General features: G+C 38.9%; 1 protein-coding gene across 1 annotated transcript; it reads right to left on the minus strand.

Moving 5' to 3' along the window:
• Nucleotides 1-5,214: 5,214 nt before the first annotated feature.
• On the minus strand, nucleotides 5,215-7,210 carry LOC137656311 (uncharacterized). Its single transcript, XM_068390484.1, has 4 exons — nucleotides 6,275-7,210; nucleotides 5,890-6,117; nucleotides 5,575-5,774; nucleotides 5,215-5,440 (listed from the first exon to the last, which is right to left on the minus strand). The coding sequence occupies exons 1-4, from the start codon at nucleotides 6,503-6,505 to the stop codon at nucleotides 5,215-5,217; spliced, it is 885 nt and encodes a 294-aa protein (XP_068246585.1). The 5' UTR covers nucleotides 6,506-7,210.
• Nucleotides 7,211-12,828: the final 5,618 nt, after the last annotated feature.

The following is a 12,828-nucleotide window of genomic DNA, read 5'->3' on the forward strand; positions in this document are numbered from 1 at the left end:
TTGAAGAAAAGGGAACAACTGTGTACCTTCCTCTCCGCCAGCATTACACCGTGCCAACGGTCACAACTCCTTTTTGCTCCACTCTCAAAGTTCCTCTTTCCCGAGGAGCTAGTTAAGGACTTGTCGGCTGCCCTGATACAGAAGGACACGCACGATCTTGTAGCCTCATCGGCTCGTAAGTCTAAGGTTACCACCTCTGTCCCCAAGACTTATCGCTCCCCAGTGGCTGATACCCCGGCTACGAGGTTCATACCGCCCTTTCGTGGTAGAGCCCCCAGCCGAGGAAGCTCCCGTCCAGACTCTCACAGGAGCAAGTCTAGGAAAGGACCCAGGACATCTAAGGGAAAGAACTGACTCTCAGATTCTCCAGACAACAGTAGGAGCCAGACTCAAGATCTTCTGGCGAGCCTGGGAGAAGAGAGGTGCAGACGCACAGTCTGTCAGTTGGCTGAGGTACGGTTACAGGATTCCATTCTGCCTCAAACCGCCTCTGACCACATCGCCCATCAACCTCTCTCCCAACTACAAAGAAGAGGACAAGAGGCTAGCATTGCAACAGGAGGTGTCGCTACTTGTGCAGAAGAAGGCAGTGGTTATAGTCCGGGACCATCAATCCCCGGGCTTCTACAACCGTCTCTTTCTTGTGGCCAAGAAGACAGGAGGTTGGAGACCGGTGCTGGACGTCAGCTCTCTCAACGAGTATGTCACCAAGCAGACGTTCACAATGGAGACGACCAAGTCGGTCTTAGCAGCGGTCAGACAGGAGGACTGGATGGTCTCGTTGGACTTGAAAGATGCATACTTTCACGTTCCCATTCATCCAGACTCCCAACCTTTCCTGAGATTCGTTTTCGGAAAGGTTGTCTATCAGTTCCAAGCCCTGTGTTTTGGCCTAAGCACAGCTCCTATGGTCTTTACTCATCTGATGAGGAATGTAGCGAAATTCCTGCACTTATCGAACATCAGAGCCTCCCTCTACCTAGACGACTGGCTGTTGAGAGCCTCCACGAGTCGTCGTTGTCTGGAGAACCTCTCTTGGACTTTAGATCTAATCAGAGACCTAGGTCTATTAGTCAATATAGAGAAATCTCAACTCATTCCCTCCCAATCCATTGTGTACCTGGGAATGGAGATTCAGAGTCGGGATTTTCGGGCTTTTCCATCGGCCCCCAGGATAAACCAAGCCCTAGAGTGCATCATGAGCATGCTGAAGAGGAGCAATTGCTCAGTGAGACAGTGGATGAGTCTCACAGGGACCCTCTCATCACTGGCCCTGTTTGTCGAGCTAGGGAGACTCCACCTCCGCCCTCTTCAATTCCATCTTGCGGCTCATTGGGACAAGGGCTCGACTCTAGAAGCAGTCTCTATCCCTATCAACCAAGAGATGAAGACCACTCTCCTGTGGTGGAAGCACAATCTCCTTCTCAAGGAGGGTCTATCATTGGCCATCCAGACCCCCCATCTTCATCTCTTCTCGGATGCATCGGACTCGGGCTGGGGTGCGACCTTGGACGGACGGGAATGCTCAGGAGTATGGAACAAGGAACAAGGATTACTCCACATCAACTGCAAGGAACTGTTAGCAGTTCATCTTGCCCTGTTGAACTTCAAGTCCCTCCTGCTAGGCAAAGTGGTGGAGGTGAATTCAGACAACACCACAGCCTTGGCTTACATCTCCAAGCAAGGAGGGACCCATTCGAGGAGCCTTTACGAGATCGCAAGGGACCTCCTCATTTGGTCAAGAGGTCTAAACCTCACACTGGTCACGAGGTTCATCCAAGGCGATATGAATGTTTCAGCGGATCGCCTCAGCAGAAGGAATCAGGTCATTCCCACGGAATGGACCCTCCACAAGAGTGTGTGCAACAGACTTTGGACCTTGTGGGGTCAACCTACCATAGATCTGTTTGCCACCTCCATCACCAAGAGACTTCCGCTTTATTGTTCCCCTGTTCCAGACCCTGCAGCGGTTCATGTGGATGCTTTTCTTCTGAACTGGTCCCATCTCGACCTGTACGCATTCCCTCCGTTCAAGATAATAAACAAAGTTCTGCAGAAATTCGTCTCGCATGAAGGGACACGGCTGACGCTGGTTGCTCCCCTTTGGCCTGCAAGAGAATGGTTCACAGAGGTACTTCAATGGCTAGTCGACTTCCCCAGGACTCTACCTCTAAGAGTGGACCTTCTACGTCAACCACACGTAGACAGGTTGCACCCAAACCTCCACGCTCTTCGACTGACTGCCTTCAGACTGTCGAAAGATTCGCTAGAGCTAGAGGCTTTTCGAAGGAGGCAGCCAGTGCGATTGCCAGAGCTAGAAGAATTTCCACTCGTAGAGTCTACCAGTCTAAGTGGGAGGTCTTCCGAAGCTGGTGTAGAGCCAATTCAATTTCCTCTACCAATACCTCTGTGATCCAAATAGCTGACTTCCTTCTTCATCTTAGGAATGAGAGATCCCTTTCAACACCTACGATTAAAGGATATAGGAGCATGTTGGCCTCAGTTCTCCGCCACAGGGGTTTGGACCTGTCTTCCAACAAGGACCTTCAAGACATCCTCAAGTCTTTTGAGACGTCTAAAGAACGTCGTCTTTCCACTCCAGGCTGGAATCTAGACGTAGTCTTAAGGTTCCTTATGACATCTAGGTTCGAACCTCTCCAGTCAGCTTCCTTCAAGGATCTTACCCTCAAGACTGCTTTTCTCGTTTGCCTTGCAACAGCTAAGAGAGTCAGTGAGGTTCATGCCTTCAGCAAGAACACTGGTTTCACAACCGAATCTGCAACATGTTCTTTTCAGCTTGGATTCCTAGCAAAGAACGAGCTTCCTTCACGTCCTTGGCCTAGATCGTTCGAAATACCTAGCCTCTCCAACATGGTAGGTAACGAACTAGAGAGAGTTCTTTGCCCTGTCAGAGCTCTCAAATATTATCTGAAGAGGTCTAAACCTATTCGAGGACAGTCAGAAGCCTTATGGTGTGCCATCAAGAAACCCTCGAGACCCATGTCCAAGAATGGGCTTTCGTACTATATAAGGCTTCTGATCAGAGAAGCACATTCTCACTTAAAGGAGGAAGACCTTGCATTGCTGAAGGTAAGGACCCACGAAGTAAGAGCTGTAGCTACTTCGTTGGCCTTTAATAAAAACCGTTCTCTGCAGAGCATTATGGATGCAACCTATTGGAGGAGCAAGTCAGTGTTTGCATCATTTTATCTGAAAGATGTCCAGTCTCTTTACGAGAACTGCTACACCCTGGGACCATTCGTAGCAGCGAGTGCAGTAGTAGGTGAGGGCTCAGCCACTACATTCCCTTAATCCCATAACCTTTTTAACCTTTCTCTTGAATACTTTTATTGTTGTTTTTATGGTTGTTACGGTAGGCTAAGAAGCCTTCCGCATCCTTGGATTTGGCGGGTGGTCTATTCATTCTTGAGAAGCGCCTGGGTTAAAGGTTTGGTAGAGGTCCTTTAGTAGGGTTGCAACCCCTTGTACTTTGGCACCTTTGGGTTGATTCAGCCTCCAAGAGGAACGCTGCGCTCAGTAAGGAAGACGAACTTTAAATAAAAGGCAGAGTAACGGTTCTATTCGACTTCCTTACCAGGTACTTATTATTTCATTGTTATTTGAGATAACTGTTATATGAAATATGGGATACTTAGCTATCCTTTAATCATGTACACTGGTTTTCACCCACCTCCCTGGGTGTGAATCAGCTACATGATTATCGGGTAAGTTTAATATTGAAAAATGTTATTTTTATTAATAAAATAAATTTTTGAATATACTTACCCGATAATCATGATTTAATCGACCCTCCCTTTCCTCCCCAGAGAGAACCAGTGGACCGAGGAATAATTGAGGAGGTGTCAACAACAAATGATTGAGTACCTGGCCACAGGTGGCGCTGGTAAGTACACCCCCTTCTAGTATTGTGATAGCTGGCGTATCCCTCCATAGAATTCTGTCGGGCAACGGAGTTGACAGCTACATGATTATCGGGTAAGTATATTCAAAAATTTATTTTATTAATAAAAATAACATTTTAGGCATGCATGTGTTCTAAACATTACACTTTGCATTTAAATTAAACTTTGTTTTAATCTATGCAAATTGGAACAACTTATAATTTTGTCATGTAAAGAGATTTAAGTGTAGTTATTAATGTATTTGTACAAACCTTAAAATATTTCGTGAGCTGGTATTTATACTTAAGAAATTTAAGAGTTCAGCTTAATGTAGTATTAGTTTTAAAAATTCTACTAAACAGTTAATTTTTTAGTTATTACAAAATTCAACTTGGGGGCACGCGTTTAAATTTTTTAGAATATATATAACTTTGAAATTTGAAACCAGATATACGCAATGTTTATAATTTCCTGTGGATAATAGTATTTGCTGTATAAAACAGGGCGGTAAATATTTTAAACAGTTTTTTTTTACAGGCTGAATGTTAAACTACTACAGTATGATGCCAGGTGAACTGTTCGGTCAAACTGAAAACGCTAACTGAAAACGCTAAAATCTGCAGCATGAAGTACTTGGACAATCGTGCCTACTGTCTGTGACCTGCTGTGTACCTGATGAAAGGGAAGAGTACTAACGAACCAAATTCATCCAATGGGAAAGTGTGCAATCTGGAGAAAATCTGTTCTAACCCTGGTGGTCCCACCCGGGACTGGAGCGTCAAATTTTATCCTAGCTGAGCATTGAGGGAAAAGCTGTGGCATGGGAATTAGGTGTCAAGTTATTTCGCACCATTTCAATTTCGCCCCACTAGGGGGAACTAACTTTTTCCAAAATCAAACTGGGGCGAACTAACTTACGCTTTTTTTTCAATATGGGGCGAATGAACTTAACATTTCATGGTAATATGGGGCGATCTAACTATTCAAATTTTTTGAACACTTGCTTACAACCTGCTCCTGTGTGGCCGTGATGTTTACTTTTTAACACTGATTGTAGATAGCCCATCATAGAAATTACCTTAGATATCATATGGTGACATTTTTAACTTAGAAAAAGGGCTACTTGAAACAATAAAGGATTTGAGTAAATTTATTTCGACAAATTAAAATAGCAAAATAGGCCTATAATAAAAAAAAATCACATCACATCTCCATAGGAGAGTAGAGCCCCATCACCCTACGGAGGAGAGAGAGTCCCTGGGTCAAAGTATAGTCCTGGTGACGTACGTATTCATCCCAGGCCGCGAACAGCTTACGATGTGTAATCTTCCTTGGCAAGTTTCAAGCCTTTTTCTAAGGCCTCCAAATTCTGCATTGCACCTGGTTTTCCAGCATGAGTATGGTCGGGACCTTTACGTTGAAAACTGCCATCAGTGTTTTCTGCAACCTGGGCATTGCATATTACTGTTTTACTCCGTAAGCTACACTGCCACCAAACCTTCCCCTTCTGTGTGGTCCTCTTTTTGTTATAGGTGTAGCTGAAAGGTAAAGCCATTCCAAATGAGTATTAAAATATATATATATATATATATATATATATATATATATATATATATATATCATAATATATAAATATATCATAAAAATAAGCATATTATGACTTTCTATATACCCATGAGAGTCCACTACTTGCAGAGCTCCATCTCGCCCAGTATTTGTTTTTTTGTAGATGATTTCTTCTGGCGGCACTTCTGATTGTGGGATGCCATCATCGATAGAAATTTCTTGGACATTAATGGGGACTTCTAAGGGGGGCAAAACAATTTCAGAGCACTCGGCTTCATTCTGAACTTCATCTTCGTCATCCACAACCTGAAAAAAAACAACAAAAAAAAATAAATAAAAAAAATAAAAAAAAATTATTATAAAAAAATTATGCATCAAGATGAAAACACTTTATAGCAGCATTAACATAAATAATACTAACCTCGCCACCAAATATAACTATATCTTCTTCCTCTTCATATTCTTCAATAGGCAGCACTTCAATAGTTTCCCAACCAACGGCTCCTTCCAACTCCTCATCATATTCTTCAATAGGCAGCACTTCAATAGTTTCACAACCAACGGCTCCTTCCAACTCCTCTTCATATTCGTCTCTTTCTTCCTCTTCTAAAGTCAACACATAGATAGGTTCCACACCAACGGCCACAAGCTGAAAAAAATTATTTTATGTAAAAAAAAGGAAAGGGATTTTATGATTAAATAAGCACATTTATTTTATTCAAGTACTAAGCTAAAGGGCTGGGCTATGCCCGGTCCTTGACATTTTCAGAAATATTTCATACTTGCAAATAAAATATCGTACTAACCTTAGATTGGCAAGAAGGGCAAATCCAATCAAAATCGTGACCTTGTTTGATATTTTTTGTGATTGCCCTATATTCTTTTTGTGTGATGTTGGTGCCGCAGGTTCTGTGGCACCAAAGGTCGCACTCATCACAAAGGAAGGCTTGCTGCTGTGCCCTCACTTCACGGCCACAAGAAGAACATGGATACTCCATGGTCTTTCTTTGGAATAATTTCTTGTATTGGACAACCATCACTATTTCTAATTTCCATTTCGATTTTTGGCGCCTTTTTCTTTACCATTTCCATCATAATCCTACCCTCTTACCTTTCTCTCGAAGTTACTACCTAATCCCCATTTAAAAAAAAATTACAATTTAGTCTTTTACATGTCATTTTCCTTAATCCTCCTCTTACCTTCTTCTCTTAAATTTTCTGTAATGTAATCGCCACCGTAAAGGTGGGCACAAATCCTCAGGTAATATTCTTTTTCTCAATAAAATGGAAGGAAGTAAATAAAATCAATTTATACACTTCATATTCTTTATTTACAAAATGTTACAATATGTTTCATATGATTGAATAACGAGTGACATCATCTTTCAATAAAAAAAAAACAATACTAATAAACAAACATAAGTCATATCTTGAAATCGTGATTAATTCAAATAATCGGAATAATTAAGTGGAACAAATGATCATAGATGAAATTCTGTAAAGACACTCCTAAGAAAAAGATAATTCATAAGATGCTAATTCATAATTCGACATGAATTGCAAAATGAAAGTAGGGCGACCTAACTTCAGTTATTTTTCAAAATGGGGTGAGCTGACTTGTCCGATTTTTCCCCGATTTTCCGGAATGGGGCGAACTAACTTACAAAATGGGGGGAACTGACTTGAAATAATCTAGGGAAAAGTGGGGCGAAATAGCATTGGGGCGAAATAACCCGTAAGCTGGGAATTAATAGAACAGATTAGTGTCTGACCCAAGTTATGACCTTTTTTTACCCTTAACAGATTTAAGGTTTGTCTTGATATGTGCACATGGTAATAGGATATGTATCGCCATGATCAGGAAAATTTTACTATTCAAAGCTACCTATATTAGGTTGGTCTGCCGTGAGAGCAGAACTAAATAACCTGCGTGTTGGTGGAAAACTGGGCCAACCCCATACATGAAAATTCTTACTATATTCTGCTTTATTTGTTATATATTCGAAATAAAATTCGAGACTTTAGTTTTCATAAATTCCTGGTAGTTTCAATTTTGACTAAATTTCCCATTGATGAAAATTTGGTCATCTTAGATATTCAACATTTCTCAAACTTTGCAATACTAAAAGCTATAACAGAAGAATCCCTTTGATTATTCCAGCCATATCCTGTAACAAAATTAACTGTATTCAGTGGTTTATGGTGTGCTACTATGCTTGAAATCTAAGATGGACAGCAGATATAAATTTCGAAGCTATGGTGTTAATATTAAAGCCAAATCATTAAAAACAAATTTTGATTTCTATGATGTTCTCATATTTTGTATTTGCTGAAGTAGGTCCATACGGCCATGTTAACGCGATGGTAGTTTGACTAAAAATAGTGACAGGTTATTTTCAAATTAACTAAGACGTTTAGCTCCAGAATATAAAGTTGAACTGATTTAAGAACCAAAAAGATATAAAGATCCAAAATGAGTGAGTCCACACGGGTCGATGTTAACGTGATGGTAGTTTGACTAAAATAGCGACAGGTTAGATTCAAATTAACTAAAAACTTGTGGCTCCAGAATATAAAGTTGAACTCATCTAAGATCCAAAAGAGCTAAGAGTCCACACGGGTAATGTTAATGTGACGATAGCTAGACTAAAATAGCGACAAGTTAAAGATTCTAACTAAAGACTTGGGGCTCCAGAATATAAAGTTGAACTGCTTTAAGATCCAAAAGAGCTAAAGAGTCCACACGGCCATGTTGACGTGATGCTAGTTTGACTAAAATGGTGACAGGTTAAAGATTCTAACTAAAGACTTGTGGCTCCAGAATATCAAAGTTGAAGTGATCTTCGATCCAAAAGAGCTACGACTTATCTGGGTTAAAAAGTTTAGCATTCCGTATTTAAAATAAACAGGGGAATGCCAGTATCACTCGTTTTGTATGGTACTGTAGGAGAGCTTATGGAAAATAGCATATACTATAGGTGCTACTCAGGTTTCTCCCTAGATTGTTTGCCTAGATTCACAGAACATGTGTAGCGATCATGGTAGTCACAAGCTAAAAAGTGTGTGGACTAAACCTGTGGCTAGTCTATGGGGAAAAACATCTACCTATCTTTTTATTTCATTTTAACACTTTATATCAACTCCCAAATTTTGACTGCAGATTGTGCATAAAACTAGTTTTGCTAGAGAAAACTTTACATCTGCTTGAGGTATCTAAAGAACGAGCGGAGCAAGATCTACGTTTCCGTATACAGATTGTCTATTTTGACTTTAAGAAGGCTGAGAAATTAAAATTTAAAAAGCCAAACTTTTTTCCTGTAAGAAAATATGAAATTGATCCATAGTATAATTAAATAATTCAGGGCTAATTTAATCCGCTTATGAATTACATATGACGGTTAAGTAAAAATTACATTTTTTCATTATAGCAAAAAATTAAGATAAAAATTAACATAGGAGCGTCAGTAAAACCACCCCTCCTGTTATATTCATTTACTCTTTGTATTGTTAATTATTAATACTGTAATAATCAGCTTTTATGTATGGTTAAATTAAATTTTTGTAATGAAATATACAGGAATTTGAGATGCAATTTTATGAGCAACTGTTAACTTGCACAGTAATTCATTTAACACTGAACACTTAAATATATAAATAGAATAAAAATTTACAAAGCGCAAAATATAAAAATATATGGCATAACTATAGAAATTTAATTTCGCGTTCAGCTTCAGTTTCATGCTCTAAATACCGAAAAAAAAACAAGAGTGGCTGAGCACTAAACACTACGTTCATTGCCTGACATGATTATGATAATCTGAAAATCATCTATTAAGTATTGAACGTCAGTTCTCGGCTGCATTTTCACGCATTATTGAGAGACCCCGTTACGAATGGAATGCTAATTATGATTCAAGGACTGAGTAATAATATCTTTATTATTATTATTACTAGCTAAGCCACAACCCTAGTTGGAAAAGCAGGATGCTATAAGCAAAAGGAACCCTAGAGGGAAAAATATCCCAGTGAGAAAAGGAAATAGGGAAATTAACTATTCAGGTAATGAACAATTTAAATAAGAATATTCTAAGAACAGTAACGTTGGAAAACCAGGATGCTATAAGCCCAAGGGATCCTACAGGGAAAATATTATTGAGAAAAGGAAATAAACTATTCGAGAAGTAATGAACAATTAAAATATTCTCAGAACAGTAACAACATTGAAACAGATCTTTCATATATACACTGCAAAAAGAGATTTGTCAATCAGTTCACCATGAAAACATTTGCTACAAGTTTGTACATAAGAAGTTTAGTGTTTTCTTATACGTTACCGCAAAGGGTGATCAATTTTATCTTTGATAATTAACAAACTTAGAGATTCATAGTTTAAAAAACAATAAAAAATAAGGAATAAATTACACTTACAAATAAATTTAGGTAAATCCCAAAACAGGCTATTTAAGTAAGTGATTTTGTCTACATAATCCTTTGAGAGAGAGGTAGTGAGGGAGAGAGCATAATTTTATTCACCATGGAATTTGATAATGGAAATCTGCAGAATCTACATTTCCCATTTTGAAATCGGAAGTAAACCTCGGGGGGGGGGGGTTGATTTAAAAGTTTCTTGATAAATTCTTATATTATTAAGATGAATACTAGAAAAAATTAATGAAAAGGTTATTGAACAGATCTTATTTCTCCTTATCTGGATTTAATTCTATGAAAAACTTTCCAAAAACAACCAAAATCCTTAGTCATGCTAATAGGATCAGTTTAATTCTTATAGAATAATGTTTCTATTTTAAGAATTTCAATAAAATCTCTTAAGTATTTGAGGATTTTTCCAGATAGCTAATATCTAAAAATATTTCAAGAGGAAACTGAAGACTTTCTTGGTTTCTAGGTTCTTTGATAATGCGCATTTGGCAATAAAAGAACAATATACAGTATGAAATGCTGAATGCGTTGGAATTTATACAATAAAATTAATTACTAAAGAGTAGAGAGCAGGGTTTCCCTGTAGTATAGGACCTGAAAAGCAGCTCTTTAAGAAAGAAAATGACCACCAAGCTGAAATGGATTGGCCTGTTTTTCCGGATCATCAAAATCCCCTTACGATTGGTCCAATCGCAAAGCTCAAGAGATTGGCCAAAGACCAGCTGTTTGAATGTCAAAACTATAGGCATTTGAAAGGCAATCTCCAGTAAGAATTGAAACTATAAAAAAAAGTTTTATAATCAAATTCTTGCTATGAAAAAAATGTTTTATAATCAAATTCTTGAAACACCTAAATACAGCAACACTTAATAATTCCCATTCCATTTCAACTTCATATCAAAACAAAAAGATTAAAATTGTGCGAGAAACAGATGAAATTTAAATATTCACTGCGAATAAAATTTATTTATATGATCAGGTTTCCTATAAAGTAAACTAATTTTACAATGAGCTTTATCCAAATGTCTTACTTGAGTACTAACCAAACATTCATTACTAGATACAGACACTGTGACCACAGTAAAATATTTATCTAATTAATAAAGGTAAATTCAACAGTATTGTTTTCGTTGATGCAGGTAAATTCAGCCTCTTTGTTCTCGTTAATACAGGTAAATTCAGCCACTTTTCTCTCGTTAATAGAGGTAAATTCAGCCACTTTACTCTCGTTAATACAGGTAAATTCAGCCACTTTTCTGTCGTTAATAAAGGTAAATTCAGCCACTTTTCTCTCGTTAATAGAGGTAAATTCAGCCACTTTACTCTCGTTAATACAGGTAAATTCAGCCACTTTGCTCTCGTTGATACAGGTAAAATCAGCCACTTTGCTATCGTTAATAAAGGTAAATTCAGCCACTTTTCTCTGGTTAATAGAGGTAAATTCAGCCACTTTACTCTCGTTAATACAGGTAAATTCAGCCACTTTACTCTCGTTAATACAGGTAAATTAGGCCACTTTGTTCTAGTTAATACAGTTAAATTCAGCCACTTTGCTCAAAGTCTGAAATCCAACACATTTCGCGAATTTCTGTCAAAATCGAACCAAAAATGAAATAAAAATTAGCCTTTCTTTAATCACGTTAATAGTGTTTCTTGCCCTCCAGTAAAACAACGAAGCAAATCAACTATCACTTATCATCAGCCAACGAGAAACAAGACAATTTAATAATCCACAATCTCCTCATATCTAGGTTTCCTCTCTTATTCTCTCCGTCTCTATCTTTCTTTATAGGGCTATCTGACATTCTGTCAGTGTATGCAACTTTGTCACAGCACTTCACTAGCTTTTTTATAGGAAAAAACCTAACCTGTGTGTAAGAGAAAAGTCCTACGAAACTTGAGAAATGATTGCTTGTGGTTAGAAATTTACGAGACCAACTTTCCCCCTCATCTGATATCGCCCCACTTTTACCCAACCAGGAATTTACGAACTTTAGTTGTTCACAGTCATTTTGCTTGACAATTTTTGAGAGAGAGAGAGAGAGAGAGAGAGAGAGAGGAGAGAGAGAGAGAGAGGAGAGAGAGAGAGAGAGAGAGAGAGAGAGAGATTAGTCTTTCCTCGCTTGTGTTCCTTGAGTTTGAGAGAGAGAGAGAGAGAGAGAGAGGAGAGAGAGAGAGAGAGGAGAGAGAGAGAGAGGAGAGAGAGAGAGAGAGAGATATTCATCTTTCCTCACTTGTGTTCCTTGAGTTTGAGAGAGAGAGAGAGAGAGAGAGAGAGAGAGGAGAGAGAGAGAGAGAGAGAGAGAGAGAGAGAGAGATATTCCTCTTTCCTCACTTGTTTCTTGAGTTTGAGAGAGAGAGAGAGAGAGAGAGAGAGAGAGAGAGAGAGGAGAGAGAGAGAGAGAGAGAGAGAGTTTAGTCTTTCCTAACTTGTTCCCTGAATTTGAGAGAGAGAGAGAGAGAGAGAGAGAGAAGAGAGAGAGGAGAGAGAGAGAGAGAGAGAGAGAGAGAGAGAGAGAGATTAGTCTTTCCTAACTTGTGTTCCCTGAATTTGAGAGAGAGAGAGAGAGAGAGAGAGAGAGAGAGAGAGAGAGAGAGAGAGAGAGAGAGAGAGAGAGATTCGTCTTTCCTAGCTTTCTTTCCCCTGAATTTGAGAGAGAGAGAGAGAGGAGACAGAGAGAGAGAGAGAGAGAGAGAGATTTTCGTCTTTCCTAGCTTGTGTTCCCTGGAGTTTGTGAAAGTTGAAAGGTTGAGAATTTATTTTTAAATATCAGACCACAAGAGAACTGTAAGACAGAGCCCTAAACAATTATGACAAAACCTTTTGAAATGCCCAAAAGACTGAACTTTTTTTTTTATTTATTTGCATCACAGTCCAGGTATATTATAATGGGTTATAATGGTCCTATTTCTCCTGAGA

This window comes from Palaemon carinicauda, chromosome 17 (genome assembly GCF_036898095.1).
Source record: "Palaemon carinicauda isolate YSFRI2023 chromosome 17, ASM3689809v2, whole genome shotgun sequence".
NCBI classification, from domain to species: Eukaryota; Metazoa; Arthropoda; class Malacostraca; order Decapoda; family Palaemonidae; genus Palaemon; species Palaemon carinicauda.

What these genes read in the sequence shown, in the direction of transcription:
- LOC137656311 (XM_068390484.1), bottom strand. Translation starts at nt 6,505, where the DNA reads ATGGTTGTCCAATACAAGAAATTATTCCAAAGAAAGACCATGGAGTAT. An exon ending in TAGTTATATTTGGTGGCGAG is followed by an intron (nt 5,775 to 5,889) that starts GTTAGTATTATT and finishes GTTTTTTTTCAG; the next exon opens with GTTGTGGATGACGAAGATGA. An exon ending in CAAGTAGTGGACTCTCATGG is followed by an intron (nt 5,441 to 5,574) that starts GTATATAGAAAG and finishes TTTACCTTTCAG; the next exon opens with CTACACCTATAACAAAAAGA.